Below are 26,937 nucleotides of genomic sequence, written 5' to 3'. Positions count from 1 at the left end.
ATATTGGCAAGCTAACAGGATTAAGTGTCTTGGGCAGATCTAGGAAGGGAAAGGGGTCCACACTTTTGAGACTTAAAAGACAAGTTTTCAGATTCAGGAGAGAGATAAGCATTTCTTTTCACAAATGAAGCATTTTTTTGGATGGGTGAGAGATTTAAAAAGGAATTTCTTACAGAATATTCTCCCTTTGAGAATTGTTGCATTAAAGGTCATCAAAGCAGAGGGCTTATGTCCAAGCTTTATTCGTTGCTGGTCCCTCAGTCTTTCCAAAAACCTAAATATATGTTTGCCTGGAAAAGGGATTTAGGGGAGGAATTGGATGAGAACCTTGGGGAACTCTCTTTCCTTAAAATTGCGAAGTCATCTATTTCAGCAATTTAGTGGAGAAAAGCTACAAGATGCTTTTTAGATGGATTCTTATTCTACTGAAGTTATAAAACTCTTTCCTTCCGTGAACAGCCAATGTTGGTGAGAGTGTAATAATTCTTTATCGCAGCTTATTGAGAAATTGTTCATAGTTGGAAGGAAACCTTTTTGCCCTCTATGGGCTCTCTCCAACAGTACATCTGGCAAGACTCATTACAAAAAAGTATTGATTAAATTACACGTTTAAAATCCTTTTTACTTAAAAGATGCCATTACTCCCCATGGTACACTTATAATTTAAAGCAATAAAAAAAAACAGATCTCTGACGCCAGGAAAGACGTTAGTGTTACTCTCAAACTGAGACTGATCTGCAGAGTTTAACGAGGCATTAAAAAGTTATAGGGACAACATAATAAAGGTTTAAAAAAAACAAAACTTTTTTTGCAAAAAGAGATTAGTGCTTCAGGAAGGAATCCAACATTACTGCTTCAAGCTGATAAAAGATTTATTTCCTGTGACTCCACTACTAACTCAAAGCGGGAAGTTTTTTAAGTCCTGACGAGTTTGCAACAGCTTTTCAACAAAAAAAAAAAAAAAAAGATTTCGGATCTTTGTTCACATTTTTCAGACAGTTATACTCTGACAATTGCAGACTCACAGGTGTCTGTTTTATAGGAAGATTTTGACTTGATGTCATCAGAAGAAATTAGGCAATTCATTATGGCTTTGAAGCCCTCCTTTTGCCCCTTAAATCCCTGCAGCATGGGTACCTTGAAAGTACTAACTGAAGACATTGCCACCCCACTTAGAGGTAGATTTTAAAAGCTTGGCTTTTAAAATCTACCTCTAAGTGGGCTCATGTGCACCCACCAAATTTTAAAAGCCGCCCAGGTGCACGTGTATCTGTTGCGGTCACCGGTCGCGGAGGTTCGCATCCAAGTCCACTGCTGCGTAAGTTTACTTCTGCTATGGAGGAGGTATAAGTTGTAAAAAAACAAAAAACAACCCAGCCAATTTGGAGGGTTTTAAAGGGTGTGGGGTAATTGGGGGGGCGGGGGAGTGCAGGCTATTAAACCAAGGGGGTTTGGAGGACCTAGCTCAATACTGGGTCAATTAGTGGACAAACTGGTGGCTGCATGCCGATTTTAAGATACCCTGACTTAGGTGGTAGAAACAGGATTTATGCAGCTAGACACACACCCATTTAAAATTAGGTGCACATGTGCACATGCTCAGCCTATTTTATAACACGCGCGCATATGTGTATGAAAGTTATAAAATCGACATGTCCCTGGGTGTGTGCTGACACACACGTGCCAATGTGCGCCCATGTACCGCTTTGAAAGGTGCCGTCTCTGTCTGTTGGTTAACAACTAACTAAAAGAAGGTATCTTACTGGCTCTGAAACAATCTGCAATAAGACCTTTTGTTAAAAAAGCCTAATTTGGACTCATCTGACATTACTAACTTTAGGCCAATATCCACAAATACATTTCTTGATAAGGTCATCGAGAATGTTGTATTTAAGCAATTGTAGAATTTTTTCGACTAGTTTCAATACGGCTTTCGCCCTAAACATTCAACTGAGATCTTGTTAAGTTCAAACCTTGATGCTTTACATTGAGGTCTTGATCTGTGTAAAGATTATATCTTGGTGTTATTTGACCTATCGTCAGCACTTGACACGTTGATCACGACATCCTGATTTCCAGATTGAAAGAAATAGGTATCTCTGGTAAGGTCCTTGCATGGTTTCGTTCATATCTCTCCAATCATATTCAGCATTAGCAAGTTTTTTTGTGGTGGTAATCAGTCATCAATCTACATTTACTTGTGTCCTATTGCTTTTCTGATGTCTGGTCTTGAACTCCATTTTTCACTTTATGCAAATGACATTCAGTTTTTCTTTCAGGTTAACTAAGATTTAAACACAACTTTGGGTCTAATCTCTCTCTACATTGGTACAGTCAAAAGGTGGCTTTTTTACAACCATGTTTTGATCATGTGACACCATGTGCCTGTCTATAGCATGGAGGATCCATTATAAATATTAATGATGACTTTGAACACTTTGAACAATGAAGCTCTTCTGGCAATTGGCTCCCTTTTAAAAGTCTACTGCCCATCTAGATCATTGCACTCAGGCAATTAATGCCTCCTTGAAATGCCCAACCCCAAGTTAACAAAACATTTGGGAAAGATTGTTTTTTTTTACCATGGCTCCAGTGTAATGGAATAAATTACAGGATGAAATTAGGAAACAGAGTGGAATAAAAACTTTTAGGAAGCAACTGAAAACTGTTGCGTATCCCTGCCGTGGCAGGCCTGTGGCCGGCTCTACTCACCCCCAATGTCCAGGTCCCGGACCTGGCCCTTACTCTTTGGCAGCGGTAGGCAGTCGCCTGCGTGCACTCCTGCTGTGCTCCCAAGTCCCTCCGGTAGCTCTGTGGCCTCCTCCGGTCCCAGTCAGGTGTCCCCACGTGCGTCGAGGGGAGACACCACCACCATGTAGTTCAGTCTGTCTGCCTTAGGTGCACACGCGCCTTCCCCAACTTTAAAGGGGCCATGGCAGAAAACCTTCCTGCGGCCTTGGATGATGATGTCTTCGGGCCCTGCTATTTAAGGCAGGCTCTGCCATCCGGTCTTTGCCTTGGCAACAGGTCTCCATACTTCCAGTCATGTGCTTAGTTCTTTCGTGTTCCTGTTCCTGTTCCTGTACCTGTCCTAGTTCCAGGCCGTGTTCCTGTTCCAGTCTTTGCTTCGGTTCCAGCTTCCTGTTTCCAGTTTACCCTTTGGACGATTCTCTGGCTTGACCCTCTCTTGTTCCTGACCACGCTTTGGATGGATTCTCTGGTTTCACCCTCTCTTGTTCCTGACCTCGCTTTGGACGGATTCCCTGGCTTTGACTCCTGCTTGGACCTGACCTTATCTCCAGCCGCCTGCCCTGACTCCAGCTTGTATCTGACCTTGTCTCCAGCTGTCTGCCCTGATTCCAGCTTGACCTGACTTTGCCTTCAGCTGACTATCTGGGCTTGGCCTTTCTTAGGCTTTTGCCTACTTGCAAGCCTGGGCTTAATGTGTTCCTGACTCCTAGCCTACTTCAGTCAGTCCAGGCTTCTGGCTCCAGGCCTTGTCTCAAACCCAGCTCCAGTGGATCCTGTGTCTCTGCTGCTTCCTGGCTCCCTGCCTCGAGCATCCTTCATGGGATCAATCACGTGGAGGTCCGCTTAAGACCAGCCGGCCCTGGCACCCAAAGGCTCAATCTACAGGGAACGAGGGCTGGTATTGGCGAAGCTCCAGTCGGCCTCCACTTCCTGTTCTGCTCCGCCTCCCGATGGTGGGAAGCCATGGGGTCTTCTCCATGGGTAGTGTCAACTTCACCTCAGGCATGAGGAGGAGGTAGAGTTCTTCATCCTGGATAAATCCATCCATCCAGTGGTGCTAGGGTTACCATGGCTTCAGTGCCACTCACCCATTTTGATTCGGAGACCCTACAACTCACCAAATGGAATGCCACTTGTCACCACACCTGCCTTCGGAGAATTGAACCGCCTTCAGTGATCCCGCTAGCGGTTACAGTCTCAGGCCTTCCTGTGTCATATGCTAATTTTGGGGATGTGTTCTCGAAACAGAAGGCTGATATCCTTCTGCCGCACCATGAGTTTGACTTCCCCATTGATCTTTTGCGGGTACCACACTCCTTAGGGGCAGAACCTATCCTTTGTCTGTACCAAAGACCCAAGCTATGTCGGATTGCATCCTTGAAAACTTGGCTAAAGGCTTTATCCATCCCTCCATGTCACTTGCTGGTGCAGGCTTCTTCTTTGTCACTACAACCATGCATAGACTATTGTGGCTTGAATGCCATCACTCGCAAGGATAAGTATCCTCAGCCCTTGATTAATTGGTTGTTCGATCACCTCCAAGGGGCAACCATCTTCACCAAGCTGGACTTGCGAGGTGCCTACAACCTGGTTCGTATCTGTCTGAAGATGTCTGGAAGACAGCGTTTAACACTAGGGATGGACATTACGAATACCTTGTGATGCCATTTGGTCTTTACAATGCCCCTGTGGTGTTCCAACGCATGATCAATGCAATCTTCCGTGACCTCCTCTATGTGAACATCGTCACCTACCTAGATGACATCCTTATGTATTCTAAGGATCTTGTCACCCATCGTCTGGATGTCTGCACGGTGCTGCAGCACCTGCGGGAGAATCACTTGTTTGCCAAACTAGATAAGTGCTTGTTTGAAAAACAGAGCCTACCCTTCCTGGGTTACATCATTTCCCAACATGGCTTCTCCATGGACCCCAGTAAGCTGCGAAGCATCCAAGTCAGGCCCCGACCTACAGGCCTTCGAGTACTTCAGCAATTCCATGGTTTTGCTAACTACTACTGCTACATCATAGACGATTATTCTCTGGTTGCCACACCTCTCACGGCTCTTACCCGTAAGGGTAATGATACGAAAAATTGGACTCCAGAGGCCATTGCTGCCTTCCAAGCCTTGAAAGATGCCTTCTTGTCCGGACCCTGCCTGTGTCACCTGGACCTGAACCGTCCCTTCATTGTTGAAGTTGATGCTTCCGCTATCGGAGCTGGGGCGGTGCTAAGTCTGCATTCCCCAAAATGGGTCCTGCACCCTTGCTCCTTTTATTCCCATAAGTTCTCCCCTGCGAAGAAAAATTATAGCATCAGGAATCGAGAACTCCTGGCAATTAAACTTGCCCTCGAAGAATGGTGCCCATGGCTGGAGAGCTCCCTTACGATTTTCACAGAGCACAAGAACCTTGAGCATCTCCAGCATGCCCAGCGTTTAAACGCCCGTCAGGCCTGCTGGGCACTATTCTTCACCCGATTTGACTTTGACCTTCAATACCTTCCTGCTGAGAAGAGCCTCCGGGCTAATGCCCTGTCTCGTTCTTTCGAACCCGAAGACTCCCAAGAAGAGCCTCACCACATAACCGATCCTGTCTGTATCTCTCTATCCGCCACCATGACCATACTTGCAGGGAAAACGGTGGTGCCTTCAGGCTTCGAGAAAAACTGCTACAGTGGGCACACGACTCTCGAGTAGCTGGCCATCATGGACACGCTCGAACTTTTTCCCTCTTACAGCGCTACTATTTGTGGCCCACCATGTCCTCTGATACACGTGCATACATGGACTCTTGTCCTACATGTGCCCAACAAAAGCCTCCGGTGGGATGACCGTGGGGCCTGCTGCAGCCTTTACCTGCCCCTGAAGAACCCTGGCCTCACCTGTCCACCGATTTCATGGTGGACCTTCCGATGTCAATGGGGAACACTGTCATCTGGGTAATCATGGACAGGTTCTCCAAGATGGTTCATCTTGTGCCACTTCCCACCTTGCCTTCAGCATCCGAACTTGCACGTCTATTTTTCCTCCATGTTTTTCGCCTCCATGGGCTACCAGTAGACATTTCCTCCGATAGGGGGCCTCAGTTTGTCGCTCACTACTGGTGCTCCTTATGCTGAAAATTTGGGATTTCCATCAGCCTGATTCTGCCTACCAATGGCCAAGCTGGGTGGATGAACCGCTCCCTCAAGTGCTTTCTCTGTGCTTACTCCAACGACCAGCAAGATAGCTGGGCCCAACTACTCCCATGGGCTGAATTCTCCCATAATTCCCACATCGCTGCAGCCACGGGAGTCTCCCTTTGCTTTGGTGTACAGTAGACAGCCACGGCCTTCTTTGCTGATTCCCCCAGCAGCCCAGGCTACTGCGGATGCCCTTCAGGCCTTATGGATGCGCACTAACCAACGATTGCGCCAAGCGGCCGCACGTGCCAAGAAATCCTCGGACTCCCTTCGCAGACCTGCTCCAGAATTCCAACCAGGTGATAAAGTATGGCTAAGTACCCGCCATATTTGTTTGAAGCTCCCCTACCAGCGGTCGCTTCCAGGTATATCAGGCATTTCCCAGTTACTCGACGTGTTGGCTCACTGACCTACCAGCTCCATCTGCCACCCATGCTGGTAGTACACAATTCCTTTCATGTCTCACTACTCTAGCCTCTTGTGCTCTCTTGGCCTTCCCGTAAGTCTCCTGTACCTTCTCAAGTCACCTCGGAGACCGACACAATCTACCGAGTTTAAGATGTCTTGGACGTCCGGAGGAGAGGCTGTCGTTGGGAGTACCTCCTCTCTTGGGAGGGGTACAGCCCAGGAGAAAATTCCTGGGAACCCACTTGTAACATCTTGGATAAAGGGCTTCTTTAGCGGTTCCACCAAACCCATCCGGGCAAACCCAGACCACTAAGAGGGGGGTATAAAGGGGGGGGGGTAGTGTTGCATATCCTGGCCATGGCAGGCTTGCGGCTGGCTCTACTCACCCCCAACGCCCGTGTCCCGGACCTGGCCTTTCCTCTTTGGCAGCGGTAGGCAGTCGCCTGCATGCACGCACTCATGCTGTGCTCCCAGGTCCCTTCGGTAGCTCCGCGGCCTCTTCTGGTCCCAGTCGGGTCTCCCCACGTGCATTGATGCACGTGGGGAGATGCCACCACTATGTAGTTCAGTCTGTCTGCCTTAGGTGCGTGCACGCCCGCCTTCCCTGACTTAAAAAAGGCCGCGGCAGGAAACCTTCCCGCAGCCCCAGATGATGACGTCTTCGGGCCCTGCTATTTAAGGCAGGCTCCGCCATCCAGTTTTTACCTTGGCAACAGGTCTCCACGCTACCAGTTGTGTGCTTAGTTGATTCGTGTTCCTGTTCCTGAACCTGTCCTACTTCCAGTCCTGCGTTCCTGTTCCAGTCCTTGCTTCGGTTCCAGCTTCCTGTTTCCAGTTTACCCTTTGGACAGATTCTCTGGTTTGACCCTTGCTTGTTCCTGACCTCACTTTGGATTCCTTGACTTTGACTCCTGCTCAGACCTGACCTTGTCTCCAGCCGCCTGCCCTGACTCCAGCTGGTACCTGACTTTGCCTTCAGCTGACTTTCTGGACTTGGCCTTTCTTAGGCTTTCGCCTACTTGCAAGCCCGGGCTTAACGTGTTCCTGACTCCTAGCCTGCTTCAGTCTGTCCGGGCTTCTGGTTCCAGGCCTTGTCTTGAACCCAGCTCCAGTGGACCCTGTGTCTCCACTGCTTCCTGGCTCCCTGCCTCGAGCATCCTTCACGGGATCAACCACGTGGAGGCTTGCCTAAGACCAGCCGGCCCGGCACCCAAGGGCTCAACCTGTGGGGAACGAGGGCTGATATTGGCAAAACTCCAGTCAGCCTCCGTTTCCCATTCTGCTCTACCTCCCGATGGTGGGGACCAGTGGGGGCTTCCCCACAGGTAGCGTCAACTCCACCTCAGGCTAAGGGTCCACCTCTGCAGCAAAAACATTTTTATTTACAGAGGCTTTTAAGATGATGGCATGATGATAGCACATTACTGTTAAAACTATAATGGGATATTGTGTAATAGAGATGTTGTTATGATGATTGTCATAATGCTGGCAGCTATGATGGTTTGTACAATTTTTCTCGCGGAGAGGAAATGTTTTTAGAAGTTCAGCATGGTATTGCCTTTTTTTTTTTAATTTTTTAAAAATTCTTCTGATCTTGTTTTTAGTGGATGTTTTTATTTGTTTCATGTAACACATTCTATTTCTTTCATATAATTATGAATGCATTTAATTTTGTGAGCCGTTATGAATTATTGATTTAACAGGATATAGCATTTTTTAAATAAATAAATAAAATACATAAATATATTATATGAATATATTGACAGCTGCAAAGCACAATAAAACTGAAACAATTATCTGCTGTTTGGGGCAATGATGGGGTCCCTTAAGTTTGAGATTTGTTACAGGTTTTGCTCTCCTTTTGGTACTGGATAAGAAGGAGGGAAAGGTCTGGTTTGGAGTGGGTTTAAAATGGGTAAAATGGAACCAACAAGTATGTTTCTTCATTTATCTTTGTTACTATTTGCTGTTTTTTATACACTTTTGATTGTGTTACCTTGCTATGTTGGTTCAATAAACTTTAAATAAAAAAGTATTCAGTCCATAGAGGGAACAAAAGAATTGTTCATATGCTTGAACTCCAACAAGGCATTCCCTTTGTATCTGGGTATGATGGGTTGCTGCTGGAGTCAGAGTCTTGGTGCAGAAGGCCTTGGGTTTCCAGAACTTACCATGGAACTATACTGTGTATAGCAGCACATCCCTTATGCAGTAGCCACTGGTATGTATGCTAACAGCTGTGTAATATCATAAAAGGCCAAGAATGGGGCTGAGATTATCAGCAACTTCAGCTTCTTAAAGGCCTGTTCTTAAACTTGGTCTCAAACCCAGGCAGAGTGCAGTTTCAACCAGAGCCGTAGCCAAGTCATTTGGTACCTATGGCCAAGTGAAAAACAACATACAACACCAGAGCTGGAAGACTCTGTTACATATAGGGGCTTTAATTTCTATTTTTACTCTGCAGTTTCTCCCTGCTCCTTTGGGCTTCTAGCTCAATATGGGAATCCTGGGACCAGGAACCTTATTTCTTTATAAAAATGCATAACTCGCTCTATCTACAGTTCTAGGTAGGGTATAGAATTACATACATATTATAACGTATAATCATCAAAAGGTTCACAATAAATATTTATACATCCATACATCAAATATTGTTCACCATAATAAATTAGTTAGGTTTCTAATGTTGGAATAATGAGCATGAAAATATTTTTAGATGCATCTTATGAATAGATCAGAGGATTAATGAGTCTTATCCAATGTATTTTACGTAAGAGGCTGGGAAACTTCCTGCTAAGATTCTTTTTGAATATGCAGGGGCCAGTTGGATCCCGAGACACATGCACACCCACAGACTTTGCTTCTGCTTTGCAGCTGGTGCAAACTCAACACCATAAAGCATACAAAGGAACTTCAAAATGAAATTCCAAGCATGTTGCTTCCCAATTCCACCCTCCCCCTTAAAACCTTGCACTCCCCACACCAACAGTCATACCCTTCCCATACACAATTAAAAATTATTCATTTAGGATAATGCAAAAGATCATTCAGTCTTCTGAGGTAAAAAAAAAATCACTTTCAATATGATGTATATTAAATTTACATGTATTGCTGTGATGCCAACCCTGCAAAAATGATCATTGAAACTTATATGGTATCATGCCTATGGTAATGTGTGCTGAGTGTGGGCTTGGCCCTGAGAAATCCATAAGTAAACTGAATTACAATTACAATATAGTAAACCTCTCATACTAAAACAGCACTAACTGCCAGCATTCAAACAGCAATAACCCTACTTATGAAATGACAACACTGCAAATATTATACTCAGGTCCTAGAACACCAATGTGCCCTTATAGAAGGAAAACGAAATAAGCTCCCTACAGAGAAACAGATCCCTACAGAGAAACTGCACTAGCAGAATCCCTCACCTCAGTCATAGATGCAGAACACAGACTCTCAAATACAGAATAAAGAGACCATAAAGTATAAATAGAAACATGCAGACAAAAACTGAACAGGAAACTGCAACAAGCCAGACGCTGTATGCAGTGCAACAATAGAAAAACAGAAATAGCACCATTCCTCATAAAACAAACAATAAAATCAAGAAATATAAAACAATCATAATAGTAAAACCATACTAATAAAAGAAAAAATATTTCAAAATAGCTGACACAGAACATCAAATAATTAAAAACTCATAAAACTTTACAAATGCCAATAAAATAATTCAAATCAGCAGACAAATCAAATAACACTCAAAAATTAAAATTAATAAGGATAAAAAAAATCCTCTGCTTTCCATACTTGGGAACTTTTGATTTCCAGATGCCATGAGATTGTTGTGGATTAGCAGAGGGAGGGTAGGAGTTGTTGTACACAACCTCTCCCATGTTCAGCCTCACACACACACACACACTTGCTCTCTGCCATGCTCAATCTTACATACACACACACTTGTTCTCTGCCTTGCTCAATCTCACTCATGTACACACACATGCATTTGCTCTCTGCCATACCAATCACATACACACACACACACATGCTCACTTACTCATGCACACACACACACACACACTCTGCCATGCTCAAGTAGTTGTGTATATACACGCTGTCTCTCTCTACCATGCTCAATCACACACACATGTATTCTCTCTCATGCTCAATCACATACATGCAGTCTCTCTCTACCATACTCAGTCACACACATACATTCTCTCTCTGCCACTCAATCACATATACAGAAATACACATACACACACACACACACACACAAGCTATCTCTCTCTTTCTCTGTCATGCTCATTCACATACACACAAGCTAACTCTTTATGCCATACTCAGTCACATACTGCTGTCTCTCTCTACCATGATCAACCATACACACAGAAACACACACACACAGACTGTCTCTGTCATGATCAATCACACACAAACACACTCAGGCTGTCTCTCTCTCTCTCTCTCTGCCATACTCATTCACATACACACAAGCTAACTCTCTATGCCATACTCAATCACATACTGCTGTTTCTCTCTACCATGCTCAATCATACACACAGAAACACACACACACAGTCTGTCTCTGTCATGATCAATCACACACAAACATACACAAGATGTCTCTTTCTACCACAGGCTCAAGCCACAAACACACACATACTGTCTCTTTCTTACTTGTTTCTCCCCTCTTGAAGCACAAGGATCAGGAGCAGCAGCAGCGGCCTCTCCCTTCAGCCTCACGGCTTACCAGACTCTTCTTCCTCCTAGCCTCGGGGCGTGCTGTTTCTGCTGTTGCTCCTAAAGGAAGACCAACACTGAATCTTCGGGCCAATGGCCCCACTACTCCTGACTGCAAGGGAAGAGGAGATTCTTCTTGCGACCCCACAGACCATGCTGCTTCTTCTGTTCCAGAATGTTGGTGGAGGAAGGTTGATGCTTTTTCTGTGGTCCTGTGGGTCATGCTGTTCCAGTTGCAGTTGGGCAGGGTGGGCCAATGCATCATCTTCCAGCTAGCGAACTGTGCTTCCTGCTTCCAATGATTATTCTCGCAGCCCCATTGACCTCGCTGCTTCTGACTGCAGATGGAGGGGACCCTGCACAGACCACCTCCACTGAGCAGCAGGGTTGGTATTTTTGTTCTGATTTGTCTCCTCCTCCTCAAAGATGGCCTAGAGGGGAGGGGGCAACACCAAGAGCAGGCACAGAAGCTCATCTTCTCCTCTTCCTGGCATAAGAGCTCTTGAGGACCAAGGTGGTGGCACCCCATGGTGGATGGCGCCTTTGTTCATGGCCATATCGGCCATAGGCTAGCTACAGCTATGGTTTCAACAACTTGTTGAGGGGCTTGACCATACTGGAAAGATTTGGTACATAACCCTCAAAATAATTAATCATAGTCTAATTAATCATAGCCATTAATTTTTTCGGTTCTGTGGAATTTTTGGAAGGTGGCACATCCTAGGGATAACCTGCACAGAGCGGCAATTACTCCCTTATTTAGATATAATTTTAGACTCTTAATTGGCCATGCAAACCTTTAAAAAGCAGAGGTTAAAAGTGCTTTTTATAAATTAAAAATAGTTAAGTGTAGAGAACCCCTCAGGGATCTCCACTAGATGACGCTAGCTCAAGCCTTAAGATAAGGCTTAGGAAGAAGCAATGGAGGTGGACCATTCCAGAACAACCCCTCCTGTGAGGCTGCTGGATTGGTCAGCACAGCCTGTACAAAAGCAGACAGAGTGGGAAAGCATTGTGGCAGTTTGAGTTTGTGTGGGGTTTGTTTTTTGTTTTTTCCATTCCCAGTACTAGACGGTTTGGGTCTCCTGGATAGGTGGGAGGCTTACTTCCTTCTAGTACACCACCTGGCTGGCTGGGTCATCTCCAGCTTTGCACGTTTGTCCCTGTGATTTTTGAGACCGTTGATGTTGCCTGTGAAATCCCTGCTACCTGGCTTGGGAAGGACTTCAGGGGGAAAAGCTTTCCCTGCGAGAGCCGTAGTAGAGGAGACCTGCTGGTACCATTTCACAACCCGTGGATGGCAGCTCCATGGTGACTCACTGCAGGAGAATTCCTGGATGGTACTTTTGTAGAGAAACTTGGTTTTAGGAGGACGCTTTTGCCCTGCCACTCTTTTGACCTATTTGGAGGGAAATAGATTTCCTCCCGGCGCCTGGATCTCTTGAATCCAGTCCCCCAAGTATGCCAACATAAAGAAGAAGCTGGGATTGAAAGATTTGGAATATCTGGAGACTCCCACTGGATCCTCCACCCAAGGAAAAAGAGGAAACTGGATGTTTGAGGAAGACGACATTCACCCCTGGACCTCAGGTACTGTTGGAAGAGGGTCACCCTACAGCTAGGACCCTCTGCCCACCTGTGATACTTATCAGTCCCAGCCCTGGTGAGCCTATGTCAGGACTCAGTCTGAGGGACACAGGCATAGAGGGAAAGAGGAAGAGTGTTGAGAAGCATTTATGGACATGGATCTCACAAGAACAAAATATATGTCTAGTGCCAGATGGTTAAATTGGAAGACCTTCAGTAACGTTAATTTTGGAACACTCAGCCAATATGTCCTGCTGTTTTATTCTGCACCTATACCTAAGTAACCTTAAGTACACCTACAGAAGAGATCTTCACCCTTGTGCCTTTGGCCCTGGAGGTTTAGCCTCATCCCCATTGAAGAATCCAACCCTATGGTTAGAAAAGACTGTGAGACTACATGAGGACTTAACCCTGGTACCAAGTGTGATTACTGCAATTACTCAGCTAAAATCCTGAATCTGGGGCTACCTGAGTTAAGCCTTTTTTTCTGTTCATCTGACTTTCAAACTGTTGTGCAAGCTATAGTCTCATCACATCCAAATTACTGTAATGCCTTTTACTTGGATCTTCCTGTGGACTTATTACATGTTCTTCAGTTGATAAGGAATGCCTCAACCAGATTAATTACAGGATGTTCATGCTTTGGCCATATTTTTCCTAGTTTATTTTCCAGTATTTAGTAGAATATAGTTTAAGATTGATAACTTTTAAAGCTTTATTTAATGAATCTCGTCATTTGCATTCTGTGCTTGCCATCTATGCTCCTGGTCATTCCTTGAGGTCTGCAAATACATGTACTTTAGTTGTATTATAATTTAAAAAGATAAGATTAGCTGAAACTAGAACTCGAGCTTTCTCTGTGGCAGTTCCATGATTGTGGAATACTTTGCCTTACTGAGCTTAGAACCATGGTCTGTTATATGTCCTTCAGAAAAAATGTTAAGGGTCTGTTTTTTACACAAGCTTTTCCTGATCAATTTTTGTTGTTGATATCAGGTTATTTTTGTGATTTTATCTGATTGAAGCTATTGTTATTTATTTATATTTGTTATATGTTTGATTTTATGATCGATATATGTAAAGCCATATTGAACTCCACTGAGCTCTTATTATGGATTGGTAGAATGTAAATTTTGACTGAAAGGAGACAACATGTAATGGTGAATGGAACTTATTGTGAAGAGAAAATGGTATTCCCAGATCGGTATTGGGACTGGCTTTGTTCAATAGCTTTGTAAGCGACATTGCGGAAGAGATAGAAGGTAAAGTGTGTCTGTTTGCAGATGATACTAAGATCTGCAACAGAGTGGACTCACCTGAAGGAGTGGAGAGAATGAAAATTGATTTAACAAAGCTTGAAGAGTGGTCGAAGACTTGGTAGCTGGGATTCAATGCCAAGAAGTACAGAGTCATGCATCTGGGGTGCAGTAATCTGAAAGAACTGTATGCGATTTGGGGCAAAAGATTGATGTGCATGGACCAAGAGAGGGACCTTGGGATAATATTCTCTTGCAGTCTCAAGTTGGTGAAGCAATGTGACAAGGTGATAGCTAAAGCCAGAATAATGCAGAGTTGCATAGACAGAGACATAACCAGCAGGAAAAAGGAGGTGATAATGCCTTTGTACAGATCCTTGGTGAGGTCTTACCTGGATTACTGGATTCATTTCTGGAGCCCGTATCTCAAAAAGGATAAGGACAAGATGGAGGCAGTCCAGAGAAGGCCGACCAAAATGGTGTGGGGTCTGTATTGGAAAACTTATGAGAAGAATCTGAAGGATCTGGATATGTACACCCTAGAAGTGAGGAGGTGCAGGGGATATATGATACAGACCTTCGGATACCTGAAAGGTTTTAATGATACTTGATCTTCGAACCTTTTCCATTTGAAAGGAAACTGTAGAACTAGGGGTCATGAAATGAAACTCCAGTGGGGACAGGAAATTCGTCTTCATGTAGAGGGTGGTGAATTCCTGGAATGCCCTTTTGGAAGAGAAGATCAGGATGAAAACAGTAAACAAATTCAAAAGGGCATGGGATAAATGGTGCATGAGGTTAACCTGCACGGAGCGACACTTACTACTCTTAACAACTGCTTTTATCGCCAAGTCCAAAAAGCAAAGCATGTTCAAGCAGCATTGTCTAAATTATCATGAAGGCTGCTCACCCTGTAAAAACAATTTTGTAATGGGTTTGTCAGTTGCTTGGTTTAGATTGTAAATATTGTTACCCTTAACATAAAGCTTGGGTGTAACCTGAATGGAGCAGCAGTTACTACCAGACTGGATGGACCATTTGGTCTTTTTCTGCCATCATTACTATGTTACTATGTAAAAATAAAAACTTTCTCTAGATCATGCCTCACTTCAGACTTACCAGTTAGAAATCCTAGGAACTGTAATTTGTTTTGTCCTATGACAAACTTTTCTTTAGTTAGGTTCAAACCTGATTTTGTGAGAATTTTTACTACTTTTCCAAACCTCATGCCATGTTCACATTTTAATTTCCTATACACTAGCACATCGTTTATATATAGAGTCATTCCGGTTTTGCAGAATTTCAGATGTTTTTCTTGGAACAATCTCTTGGGCACTTGAGATGCCAAATGAGAGGCAATAAAAGTTGTACCAACCAAATCTTAATTATTTCTCTCTGCCTCTTCATAAAAAATTAATGCGTTTGAAATGTTCTGAGCTTCACTGTTCATTGTATCAATCAAGGAGAAAACTTGGACTTTCTGAATTCTGCATTCAGTTTTGTGACAATCCAAGTGTGTATAGTGTTGTTTCCAATCAAGCCACGCTGCTGGCCTAATGAAGCAAAAGAATTTTAAATTGAATTTTTGCATCCTCACCAGGTCAGACTTAATTCACTTCAGACACCATGTCACTCACACAAAACTGGAGATAGTTTAGTTAAAACAGGAACTTTTACAGTTAACACAGGTATTAACATACAACCTGGCTCTGCAAGCTTCTCCCAGTAATAGCCTTCTGTATTTGCAAGTTCGTACCCACCAGTGTCACCTAGTGGTGATGCTCTGAATAGCACAGAATACAATTACAAGTTAAGTCCACTATGATAGAAACAGCTATACATTTAAAAGCCCTTCAACTAAAAAATGTGTTTAGAATATAATGATTTGAATTTTTGCATATGAAATGCTTTGTTGCACATATGTTGTGAAATCCCAATTTCTCAGTTTGTTTTTTGATCATAAAACCCTATAATTTTGAATGAGCAGCTGGCTTTGAATTATTTTCTGAGTTTGTCCAGGGCCAGTGGAAAGGTATCAGGCATCATAGGAGAATCTTCAGCTTTGCGCCAATGCCTCCTCCCCACCCCACATCCACTGACTTACCTACTGACTGAGACATGAGGAGAGCATGGGGAATATAGCAGCAGAGGCTGTGATCGCCTGAGCTAGTAGTGAGGAGGAAGGCAGTAGAGATGTGAATCGTGTCCTCGATCGTCTTAACGATCGATTTCGGCTGGGAGGGGGAGGGAATCGTATTGTTGCCGTTTGGGTGTGTAAAGTATCGTGAAAATCGTTAAAATCGTGAGCCGGCACACTAAAACCCCCTAAAACCCACCCCCGACCCTTTAAATTAAATACCCCACCCTCCCGAACCCCCCCCCCCAAATGCTTTAAATTACCCTGGGGTCCAGCGGCGGTCCGTAGCTAAATCGGGGGAAGGGGGAGGGCAGGAAAACCGGCACACTAAAACCCCCTAAAACCCACCCCCGACCCTTTAAATTAAATCCCCCCCCCCAAATGCCTTAAATTACCCTGGGGTAGAGCGGCGGTCCGAAACGGCCTCCTGCTATTGAATCGTGTCGTCTTCAGCCGGCGCCATTTTGCAAAATGGCCGCCGCAAAATGCCGCAAATTGTTTTCCGTACGGATAATGGCGCCGGCCATACGCGTATGGCCGGCGCCATTTTCCATACGGAAAATGGCGCCAGCAGGAGATCGACTGCAGGAGGTCGTTCAGCGGGGGTCAGTGGGTTATACATCTTGCAGCCATCATCAGAAATACGTTTGGAAATCTATCCCTATATTTTTCCTAATCCACAACCGTTTTCTCTCTTTGCTTTATACAGCTGCATATTGTGCACACCAAAAACAACCTGAACCTAAGCGAAAGCAAGAAGGATTCCACCGGGATTGCTGTGCTGGCCTTCTTCATTGATGTGAGCACTGATGTCATATTGCGTTAGGCAGCTATGGGGAGATGTGTGTGGATGGGTAAGGCAGCGGAGAATAGCGATGTGCTTTCATTTTATTTTCTAAATGAAATGAAACAAAAAAAAAGACATTTTGTTTGTTTTTCTTTAATTTCTTTCTGTAACCTCTGCCCAACTAGAACCACTCTTAAAAAATGTTTTTAAAAGCACCCTCTCAGCCTTCTCTTTCTTCCCCCCTACCCACACAGCTCGGGTCTCACCTCCCTTTAACTTACGCTACCCCCATGTGCCAAATGGGGTAGGATTAATCCCGAGCTGCTCCTGGTTCAACAGTGCAGTACTTCAAAATAGCACCAGTGGGGCAAGAGTGACTGGGAATCACTCCTATCCCATTTGGACCCCCTGGGATGGGGAGGGGGCAGAGCCTGAGGGTGCGGGAGAGTTGCAAGAGAAATCCAGAGGGCTTTATGAACAAAGATTTTAAGCTTGGGTTTAGTTGATGGGAGGTGGGGATAAGGGGGATTGACAGCCAGCATTTAGTGTATGTTGGAAAATAGCAAGTGCGTGTTATTATAAACAACACCAAAATTTAAAACAAAAAATGAAATGAAAAAAAACCCTCACCAAAGAAACAAAACAAAAACACATAAAAAAAACAAACAAACAACCCTGCCCACCTTTAGAGGAGAGCATGTGCTGTGTCCACGTGGTAGAATAACAAAGAGCAGGGTAAAATGATTTGGGGTGGGATGTGACTTCAGGGTTTTGCAGGGCTCTAGTATCTTTCTGTTGTTACGGGCTACAGCTGTATGGGATGGGCTTTGGTCTGCTTATAGGGCTGCACAGGAAGTTTCTAGGATGAGCTGTAATTTAGTATATGGAATGGACTGAACCATAAGCAGAGCCCCTCGGTCTCCCACAACTCCATAGCTGATATCGATAAGGGCAAAAGTATATAAGCCGCCAGCCAGCGCCATAGTGAAAGCAGGACCTGGAGCCTAGAGGTGCTCTGGGCCCCAGTAGCCCATCAAAGGCTGGTTCGGAGGAAGATGGCTAGGGTGCCAGAGGGGGAGGTTGCCAGATTTGGGTGGGAGTTTGGAGGCTTGGGGGAGAGATTTTGGAAAAAGGGGCAGTTTTTGGAAGGGAGGGGAGGGGTCTGTTCCACGAGTATTTATTTTTTAAATTTAAACACCATTGGGGCCACCTCAGGGGGGCAGCAGGGGGGGGGGGGTGAAACAGGGAGTCTCACCAGACCCCAGGGCCGGTGGAAGCACTAGGCAAACTAGGCAATTACCTAGGGTAGCACAGGTTTGGGGGCGACCCAGCAGCCACCTACTGCTTCCATCACTCCTGCTCAATACTGTGAAAAAAATTTGTCCCGATAATCGACACTGGTGGCAGCTGCAGGACTTCCGTCTTCCAGCCCTCAAGAACTGGAAGAGGAAATGTGTTGTGGGCCCGCATGGGCTGGAAGAAGAATGCCCAATCATCGTAGCTGGAAGGAGTCGCCGGAAGAAAAGACTGAGAGGGTCAATTGCAGCATCACCTGCGCCATGCAGCAGGAGAGAGGCACGATCGGCCGGGCCGTGCAGCAGGAGAGAGGCGAGATCAACCAGGCCGCATGGCCGGAGAGAGGCAGTGATCGGCCGGGCCGCGCGGCAGGAGAAAGGCAGCGATCGGCCAGGGCGCGCGGCAGGAGAGAGGCAGCATTGGCTGGGCTGCGCAGCAGGAGAGAGGTAGTGATAAGCTGGGTCGTGCGGCAGGAGAGAGGCAGCATATTTGCTGAAAGAGGAAGACAGTGGAGGCCTCCTGATGCTGTGGAAGTCCAAGAAGAAAGCTGCTGCTGCTGCCTACACCTAGGAGGGAGAGTAAAAGAAAACAGTACATGTGTGAGTGCATGTGTATATGAGAGCATATGGGGAGAGAGAGCATGTAGGGGGGAAAAGAGTATATGTTTGTGAGAGAGAGCATGTGAGGAAGAGTGAGTGTGTGGGGGAGAGAGAGCATTTGTGTTTGAGAAAGCATGGGGGGGAGAATGTGTGTGTGTGTGTGTGTGTGTACATGTAGGGGAGAGAGAGCAAGTGTATGTGTATGTGAAAGCATGTGGGGGAGAGTGAGTGTGTGTGTGTGCATATGTGTAAGTAAGTGAGTATGCCTGTGTTGGAGCGTGTGTATGTGAGAGAGATGAAAAAGTCTTTGTATGGCAGCCACCACCTCCTCCCATTAATCCATGACAAGCTCAGACTGAAAATCAAAAGTTCCCAGGAATGAGTGTGGGAGATTTTTTATCCTTATTTTTAATTATAGGGTGGTGTTTATGTGTTTGCTGTTTTGAAATATTTTATTGGTGTTTGGGAAAGCTTTCAAAATTTGCATGAGTCTTTATTGGATATTCTACTCATCAGCTGTTCTGAAATTATTTTATTAGTATGATTTTATTATTATGATTAATGATTTATATATCTTGATTTTATGAGGAATGGTGAAATGTTTGTTTTTCCATTGTTGCACTGTGTAGAGTCTGGCATGTTGCGTTTTACAATTCAGTTTTTGTCTGCACATTTCTATTTATACTTTATGTGGCTTTATTCTGTATTTGGTGAGAGTTTGTTTTCTGCATGCAAAGACTGAGATGAAGCATTATTTTAGCATGTGGTTTCTCTGCAGGGTTCTGTAGTAGCTTGGCCTATTCTGTTTTCCTGATAGGAGGTGTATTGATATTTTAGATTCTAGTGTAATATTTCTGGTATTCCTTTTCATAGGTAGGGTTGCTACTGTTTGAGTGCTGGCAGATAGTACTGTGTTGATATGAGAGGACCATGCCGACACAAACATGCTACAATAGGTGTGATGCCATATGAATTCCAAGTTGCAAAGTTTTCTTGTTGGCATCACAACAGTGCCTGTAACTATCACAGTAACATGTACCGGTATATTATTTTTACCTCAGAATGTCATTTTTCATGTAAAATCTGTTGTTATAAATGCATAAAATTGGGTATAGGGAGATGGGAGGAGGGGGCGCCAGGCTCTAAGGTTTGCCTAGGGCACCTAATACCCTTGCACCAGCCCTGCCAGACCCCTATTAGTTTGGCCACTACAGGGGGGGGGGGTATTAACCAATTGGCCCTTTTAACAAAATGGCAGCTGGACTGGAGGGCTGCCATCATGTTATTGAACTGGGGGGACCTAAGCCACAGTATTTTTCTAGGGAAAATACTGTAGGATTAAGTAAACTGTGGTACAGTTTAGTGAATCCCATGGTGTTTTCTCCTTCAGAAAAAAAATACGGTGGCTTAGATAATAAGCCTTTTTGGGATAGGAAAATTAAAGCATCCCCAGTACAAAAAAAACAAACCCAGAACACAGTGGATGATGAGTGTGACTCACCAGCCTGTATTTAAATGTCCAGAGAAGAGCAGGTAATGCGGACATGGAAAAACTCATGTGGTCAAACCAAAAGCTAGGGAAGCACTCACAGTCCCATCAGTCATTTTTCTCCCCAACCCCAGCTCATCCACACCAGTCTCCTCTCCTTCCCTCACCCCCTGCAGTCCATCCACATCACAGTCTCTGTCCCCATCACTCTTTCAACTCCCCACCCCACCCCCCCATCTCTCACATTCTCCTACTCCTCCTTTCCTCATCTTTTTATTTTTCCCCTTCCTGCCCTCACTCCCACTGCATTTTGTTTAAAATTCTCCCTCTCCTGCATGGACATACTTTGACTTTTATATTTGGGGACAGGGAGTTTAACCCCACTACATTCCCTTAGCCTGCTCTGCTCCCCATTTCCCCTTTACCCACCCTTCTCTGTTCTCTCTCATCCCAACCCTCCATTCCCTGCAGGTTCCTCTTCACCCTTCCTAACTAGATCCCTTCCTCTGCAGACTTAGTTCCTTCATCCCTTCACTGCTCCCCACCCCTCACCCCTCCTCAGCACCAGAGCCTGCACGACCATATAAATGCACAGGGTGGCAGCCTGGGGGCCATTGGCTGAACCCAATCTACTGGAGGCTGAAGAGAGGCTTCCGGGAGATCCCATCTTGCCCGACGGCCCAACTGAAGAGGAATTCCTGTGGCTCCCGGGGATCCTGCCCAGCATCCCAAATGAAGAGGATCCCTGCAGCTGCCTGACAGCTTTGGAACCAACACCAGTACTGATGTGAGTTCCTAGAGGGGAATTGACATCAATGTCTGCTGCATCGATGGTGATCTCCAGCCCATTAGGTGGGGCGAAGCTTCTCTGAGTTGCAGGAGTTCCTCAGGTTCCAGGCCCCCAGCAGACAAGTGCTCCAGTCTCTGTGGCCTGGCATGCAAGTCGGGCAGTATCTGAATCTTCACCCTGGATTACAAGTTGGGTTTGAACTCATTCTCCCTAGGGATACAGTTATAGATCTGGAGATATCTATGAAGAAGAAAAATCAACAAGTCTTCCTTCTGACCCTTCTCCTCTGCCAGAAATGAGGAAGCCTCCACCAGCAGACCTCTCCTTCACAGGCTTTCTAAAGAGAATGACGGAAGTCATTTCATTTACATTACAGAATGAGAATGAGACCAGAAACAAGATGCTAGACACCATCCAGTCCATGGAGCCTCCTAAGGGGATTGCAGCCCAATACATGAGATCCTTCAAGAGGGAGAACCGCTCTCTGTGGCTCCTGTGAATAAGAAGGCAGACACAATTTATCTTGTCCAAAAGTCTCCTGAATTCAAAAAAATGCAGCTACCACACCAATCTGCAGTGGTTAAATCTGTGGTTAAGAGGGTCAGGAGGACTAGAACCCATTCTTTGGTGCCCCCAGAGAAGGATTCCAGAATTTTTTATACACTTGGGAGGAAGGTTTTTCAGGGAGTAACGCTCAATGCCAGCATAGCTTCTTACCAGTGTAACGGTGTGGCAGGCTGGAGTCAGGGAGCACTCCTGCAGAAATAGTACAGGACTGCAGGGCAGGACTGGAGCTGGTCTTCTGTCTAACCAACCCCCTCCCCCACAGTTTGAGCCCTTGGGTTCTGGGGGCCAGTAGGACTTGTGTCCTGCAAAACATCATGGATGGAGCAAGCTGGATCCAGGTACTGGCTGGGAGCTGGAACTAGGTACAGACTAGAATCTGGAACTAGGCACAGTCTGGGAGCTGAGACTGAGGACAGACAGGAGATGGATGTAGACAGGGATGAAAGCAAGGCTGGTACTGAGGGCAGCCAGGCTGGATACAGACATAGGCTGGGAACTGGATACAGGCAGGCCTGGAGACACGGACTGGTATCAAGGGCAGACCAGAAACAAAGGCCAAGAGCAATGCCTGGAAACAGACAAGGAACTGAATTGGACTGGGCAGGGCAGAACAAGGACTGGACAAGACTAGTTTAGACTAGGACTGGACAAAGACAGGACCGGACAATGGCAAGACTTAGACAAGGACTGAACTAGGACATGCAACAGTAAACAAGAAAACCCAATAGGGCATGAGACAGGGCTAGGAAGTAGGACCTCTGATAGCCTTGAAGGCCACAAGGCAGGATAAGTAGGCTGAGTAGGCCACTAGGCAATGCAGGAGAGCCTAGAAGGCTGCAGAGCAAGGCAAGCAAGCCTGGAAGGCTACAAACTGACAGGGCACCAAGGTAGACTATAGAGCAAAGCAGGAAGCCATGATAGGCAATAGAGCAAGGCAGGAGGCCCATATAGGCCACAAGGCAAGATAGGACGCCTGAGTAGGCTACAAGGCAAGGTAGAAGGCCCAGGTAGGTCACAAGACAAGGTAGAAGGCCTAACCGCTAGTCAAGGTAGAAGGCCTGGGTAGGCCACAAGGCAAGGCAGAATAACAAGGCAAGGCTTGCCAGGTCAGAGAGCTGAGGTGACTCAATGAAGAGGCACTGAGGGACTGGACAGGCTGGGTTAAGTAGGACTGGGACTGAGGCACCAGGTGACCAATGAGGAGATGACGTGCACATTTGGGAGCGGGGTTTGCTGAGGACCTCTAGTGGAGGGGAGGCTACACAGCAGGTGGACCCATCACAACCAGCTCTTTATGGGACAATATATGTAGGATCTACAGAAGCAGATTTCAGAGGTGGCCAAGGAGCTTCCTAAAATCAGCATGATGACTTACTGTAACTGGGATGGAATATGGAAAACATATGGTCAGCTTGACTTTAATGTTTTCTAAACAGCATCAAGAGTCTCTGGCATAGGAAATGGCGCCCACAGATTCATATGGCTGTGGGTCTCAGATTCCATCCTGTGGTCCAGGAAAAACTTCTTGATGTACAGTGTACTGGACAGAATCTCTTTGCATATAGAGTTAGAGAAAACTGTGTGATGCTTCAGCAACTCTCCAGAGCCTCTCCAGTCTCACCTTCCTCTAGCAGGAGCAGGGGCAGATTAGCCTATTGGGGCTTCAAGCATGCCTTGGTGGGCTGATTTGACCAATCACATGGACTGGTGTTGGTCACAGCAGCTCCATGCTTGCGGAGCCACTGCAACCAACACCATAAGAACATAAGAACATGCCATACTGGGTCAGACCAAGGGTCCATGAAGCCCAGCATCCTGTTTCCAACAGTGGCCAATCCAGGCCACAAGAACCTGGCAAGTACCCAAAAACTAAGTCTATTCCATGTTACTGTTGCTAGTAGTAGAAGTGGCTATTTTCTAAGTCAACTTAATTCATAGCAGGTAATAGACTTCTCCTCCAAGATCTTATCCACTCCTTTTTTAAACCCAGCTACACTAACTGTACTAATCACATCCCCTGGCAACAAATTCCAGAGTTTAATTGTGCATTGAATGAAAATGAACTTTCTCTGATTTGTTTTAAATGTGCCACATGCTAACTTCATGGAGGGTCTCCTAGTACTACTATTATCCAAAAGAGTAAATAACTGATTCACATTTACCTGTTCTAGACCTCTCATGATTATAAACACCTCTATCATATCCCCCCTCAGCCGTCTCTTCTCCAAGCTGAACAGTCCTAACCTCTTTAGTTTTTCCTCATAGGGGAGCTGTTCCATCCCCTTTATCATTTTGGTTGCCCTTCTCTGTACCTTCTCCAACGCAACTATATTTTTTTTGAGATGCGGCAACCAGAATTGTACACAGTATTCAAGGTGTGGTCTCACCATGGAGTGATACAGAAGCATTATGACATTTTCCGTTTTATTCACCATTCCTTTTCTAATAATTCCCAACATTCTGTTTGTTTTTTTGACTGCCACAGCACACTGAACTGACGATTTCAGTGTGTTATCCACTATGACGCCTAGATCTCTTTCTTGGGTGGTAGCTCCTAATATGGAACCTAACATTGTGTAACTATAGCATGGGTTATTTTTCCCTATATGCATCACCTTGCACTTATCCACAATAAATTTCATTTGCCATTTGGATGCACAATTTTCCAGTCTCACAAGGTCTTCCTGCAATTTATCACAATCCGCTTGTGATTTAACTACTATGAATAATTTTGTATCATCTGCAAATTTGATTACCTCACTCGTCGTATTCCTTTCCAGATCATTTATAAATATATTGAAAAGCATGGGTCCCAGTACAGATCCCTGAGGCACTCCACTGCCCACTCCCTTCCACTGAGAAAATTGTTCATTTAATCCTACTCTCTGTTTCCTGTCTTTTAGCCAGCAGTTTGTAATCCATGAAAGGACATCGCCACTTATCCCATGACTTTTTTACTTTTCCTAGAAGCCTCTCATGAGGAACTTTGTCAAACACCTTCTGAAAATCCAAGTACACTACATCTACCGGTTCACCTTTCTCTACATGTTTATTAACCCCTTCAAAAAAGTGAAGCAGATTTGTGAGGCAAGACTTGCCTTGGGTAAAACCATGCTGCCTTTGTTCAATTAAACCATGTCTTTCTATATGTTCTGTGATTTTGATATTTAGAACACTTTCCACTATTTTTCCTGGCACTGAAATCAGGCTAACTGTTCTATAGTTTCCCTGATTGCCCCTGGAGCCCTTTTTAAATATTGGGGTAGCTACCCTCCAGTCTTCAGGTACAATGGATGAGTTTAATGATAGGTTACAAATTGTTACTAATAGATCTAAAATTTCATTTTTTAGTTCTTTCAGAACCCTGGGATGTATACCATCCAGTCCAGGTGATTTACTACTCTTCAGTTTGTCAATCAGGCCTACCACATCTTCTAGGTTCACCATAATTTAGTTCAGTTCATCTGAATCGTTACTCATGAAAACCTTCTCCGGAATGGGTATCTCCCCAACAACCTCTTCAGTAAACACCAAAGCAAAGAAATTGTTTAATCTTTCCGCAATGGCCTTATCTTCTCTAAGTGCCCCTTTAACCCCTCGATCACATAACGGTCCAACTGACTCCCTTGCAGACTTTCTGCTTTGGATATATTTTTTAAAGTTTTTACTGTGAGTTTTTGCCTCTATGACCAATTTCTTTTCAAATTCTCTCTTAGCCTGTCTTATCAATGTCTTACATTTAACTTGCCAACGCTTATGCTTTATCCTATTTTCTTCTGTTGGATCCTTCTTCCAATTTTTGAATGAAGATCTTTTGGCTAAAATAGCCTCTTTTACCTCACCTTTAAACCATGCTGGTAATCGTTTTGCCTTCCTTCCACCTTTCTTAATGTGTGGAATACATCTGGACTGTGCTTCTAGGATGGTATTTTTGCACACTTTTTACCTTTGTAGCTGCTCCTTTCAGTTTTTTTCTAACTGTTTTTCTCATTTTATCAAAGTTTCCCTTTTGAAAGTTTAGCACTAGAGCCGTGGATTTGCTTACTGTTCCCCTTCTATTCATTAATTCAAATGTGATCATATTATGATCAATATTGCCAAGCAGCCCCACCACCATTACCTCTCTCACCAAATCCTGTTCTCCACTGAGAATTAGATCTAAAATTGCTCCCTCTCTCATCGGTTCCTGAACCAATTGCTCCATAAAACTGTCATTTATTCCATCCAGGAATTTTATCTCTCTAGCATGTCCCGATGATACATTTACCCAGTCAGTATTGGGGTAATTGAAATCTGAAAACAACAAAGTGGAACCCAGCAAAATCTTATTAATAGTAGCCTAAGAAGGTGTCAGCAAGCCTGACTTTGTGTGACTTCCAATATACTGCTAATGTTCAGATACACCCATAACAAGTGATAATGTAATATTAGAAAGGGATCTTCATATACTGAAGTCAGTCTCTAACATTACATTATTTCTTGTTATGAGTGTACATGAACATTGGCCATAAACTAATATTATACAGGATAGGCTGTACACTAAGTTTATGGCCTATTGTAGTTGAGTTCTACTGCAGTTATATGGAATGATTTATATATTTATTGGACTGGCTATAGTATATTAACCACTCCAGGTCATGCTTCCAACTCCAGGGTTGGGTGAAGAGCCAGCCCAACTGGTCAGCTTCAGTTCTACAGTTTCTATAAGTAGCTTCAGCATGAGTTCCAGGCCAGTCTTCAATTCCAGGCCTTGCTTCCAGCTACAGGGTGGGGGTGAAGAGCTAGTTCAGCTCTGTGGATGGATTGCCACTGGCAGGTCATTGCCAAAGGGGCAAACTAAAAGGGTTTGCTCCTTTATGAACCTCTTCATGAGTGGTAATGGAGTGGCTTTATGTACCCCTTCAGGGTAAAAGCTTGTTAGGATGAGAAGTTAATCCTATGAGCCAGGCTAGAGTAACTTATATCTTGCTAATGTTGTTATAAATATTAGCTATGGATATTTTAGGGCCTCAGCTCCTGAACATTTTTACACATAGACACAGAATGGGAGAAAAGTCTTTGTAAATCTGGCCCTTAGTTTATTTATTGATTGATTTTAATTAATTGTTTTTGTTGAACTTTATTTGCTGTTAAGATGGAATATACAATGAAATGGTATTGTATTTTATTGCTTACTATAGATTCAGTGAGTAGGCTGTAAGTATATAAATTGCACTATAGATTCATGGAATGGGCTTAGGTAGCTACAATGGGCTGTAATATATGGACTATACTGATGATTTATTAGTTAGCCTGTAAGAATATAAGGGAGGTTATAGTAGAAATACTGGACTGTACTCTTAG

General features: G+C 44.6%; 1 protein-coding gene across 1 annotated transcript in view; it reads left to right on the top strand.

The window, feature by feature from the left end:
- Nucleotides 1-26,937, top strand: part of LOC115094121 (carbonic anhydrase 4-like) — a 72,494-nt gene that overhangs the window by 30,615 nt on the left and 14,942 nt on the right. The window contains exon 6 of the mRNA XM_029606842.1: nucleotides 16,776-16,865. Coding sequence (XP_029462702.1) covers nucleotides 16,776-16,865 — 90 coding nt within the window. The remainder of the gene's footprint in view (nucleotides 1-16,775; nucleotides 16,866-26,937) is intronic.

Source organism: Rhinatrema bivittatum, chromosome 6, assembly GCF_901001135.1.
Source record: "Rhinatrema bivittatum chromosome 6, aRhiBiv1.1, whole genome shotgun sequence".
Lineage (NCBI taxonomy): Eukaryota > Metazoa > Chordata > Amphibia > Gymnophiona > Rhinatrematidae > Rhinatrema > Rhinatrema bivittatum.
Note: the sequence above shows the minus strand (reverse complement) of the source record. Positions and strands in the feature narration are given on the sequence as shown.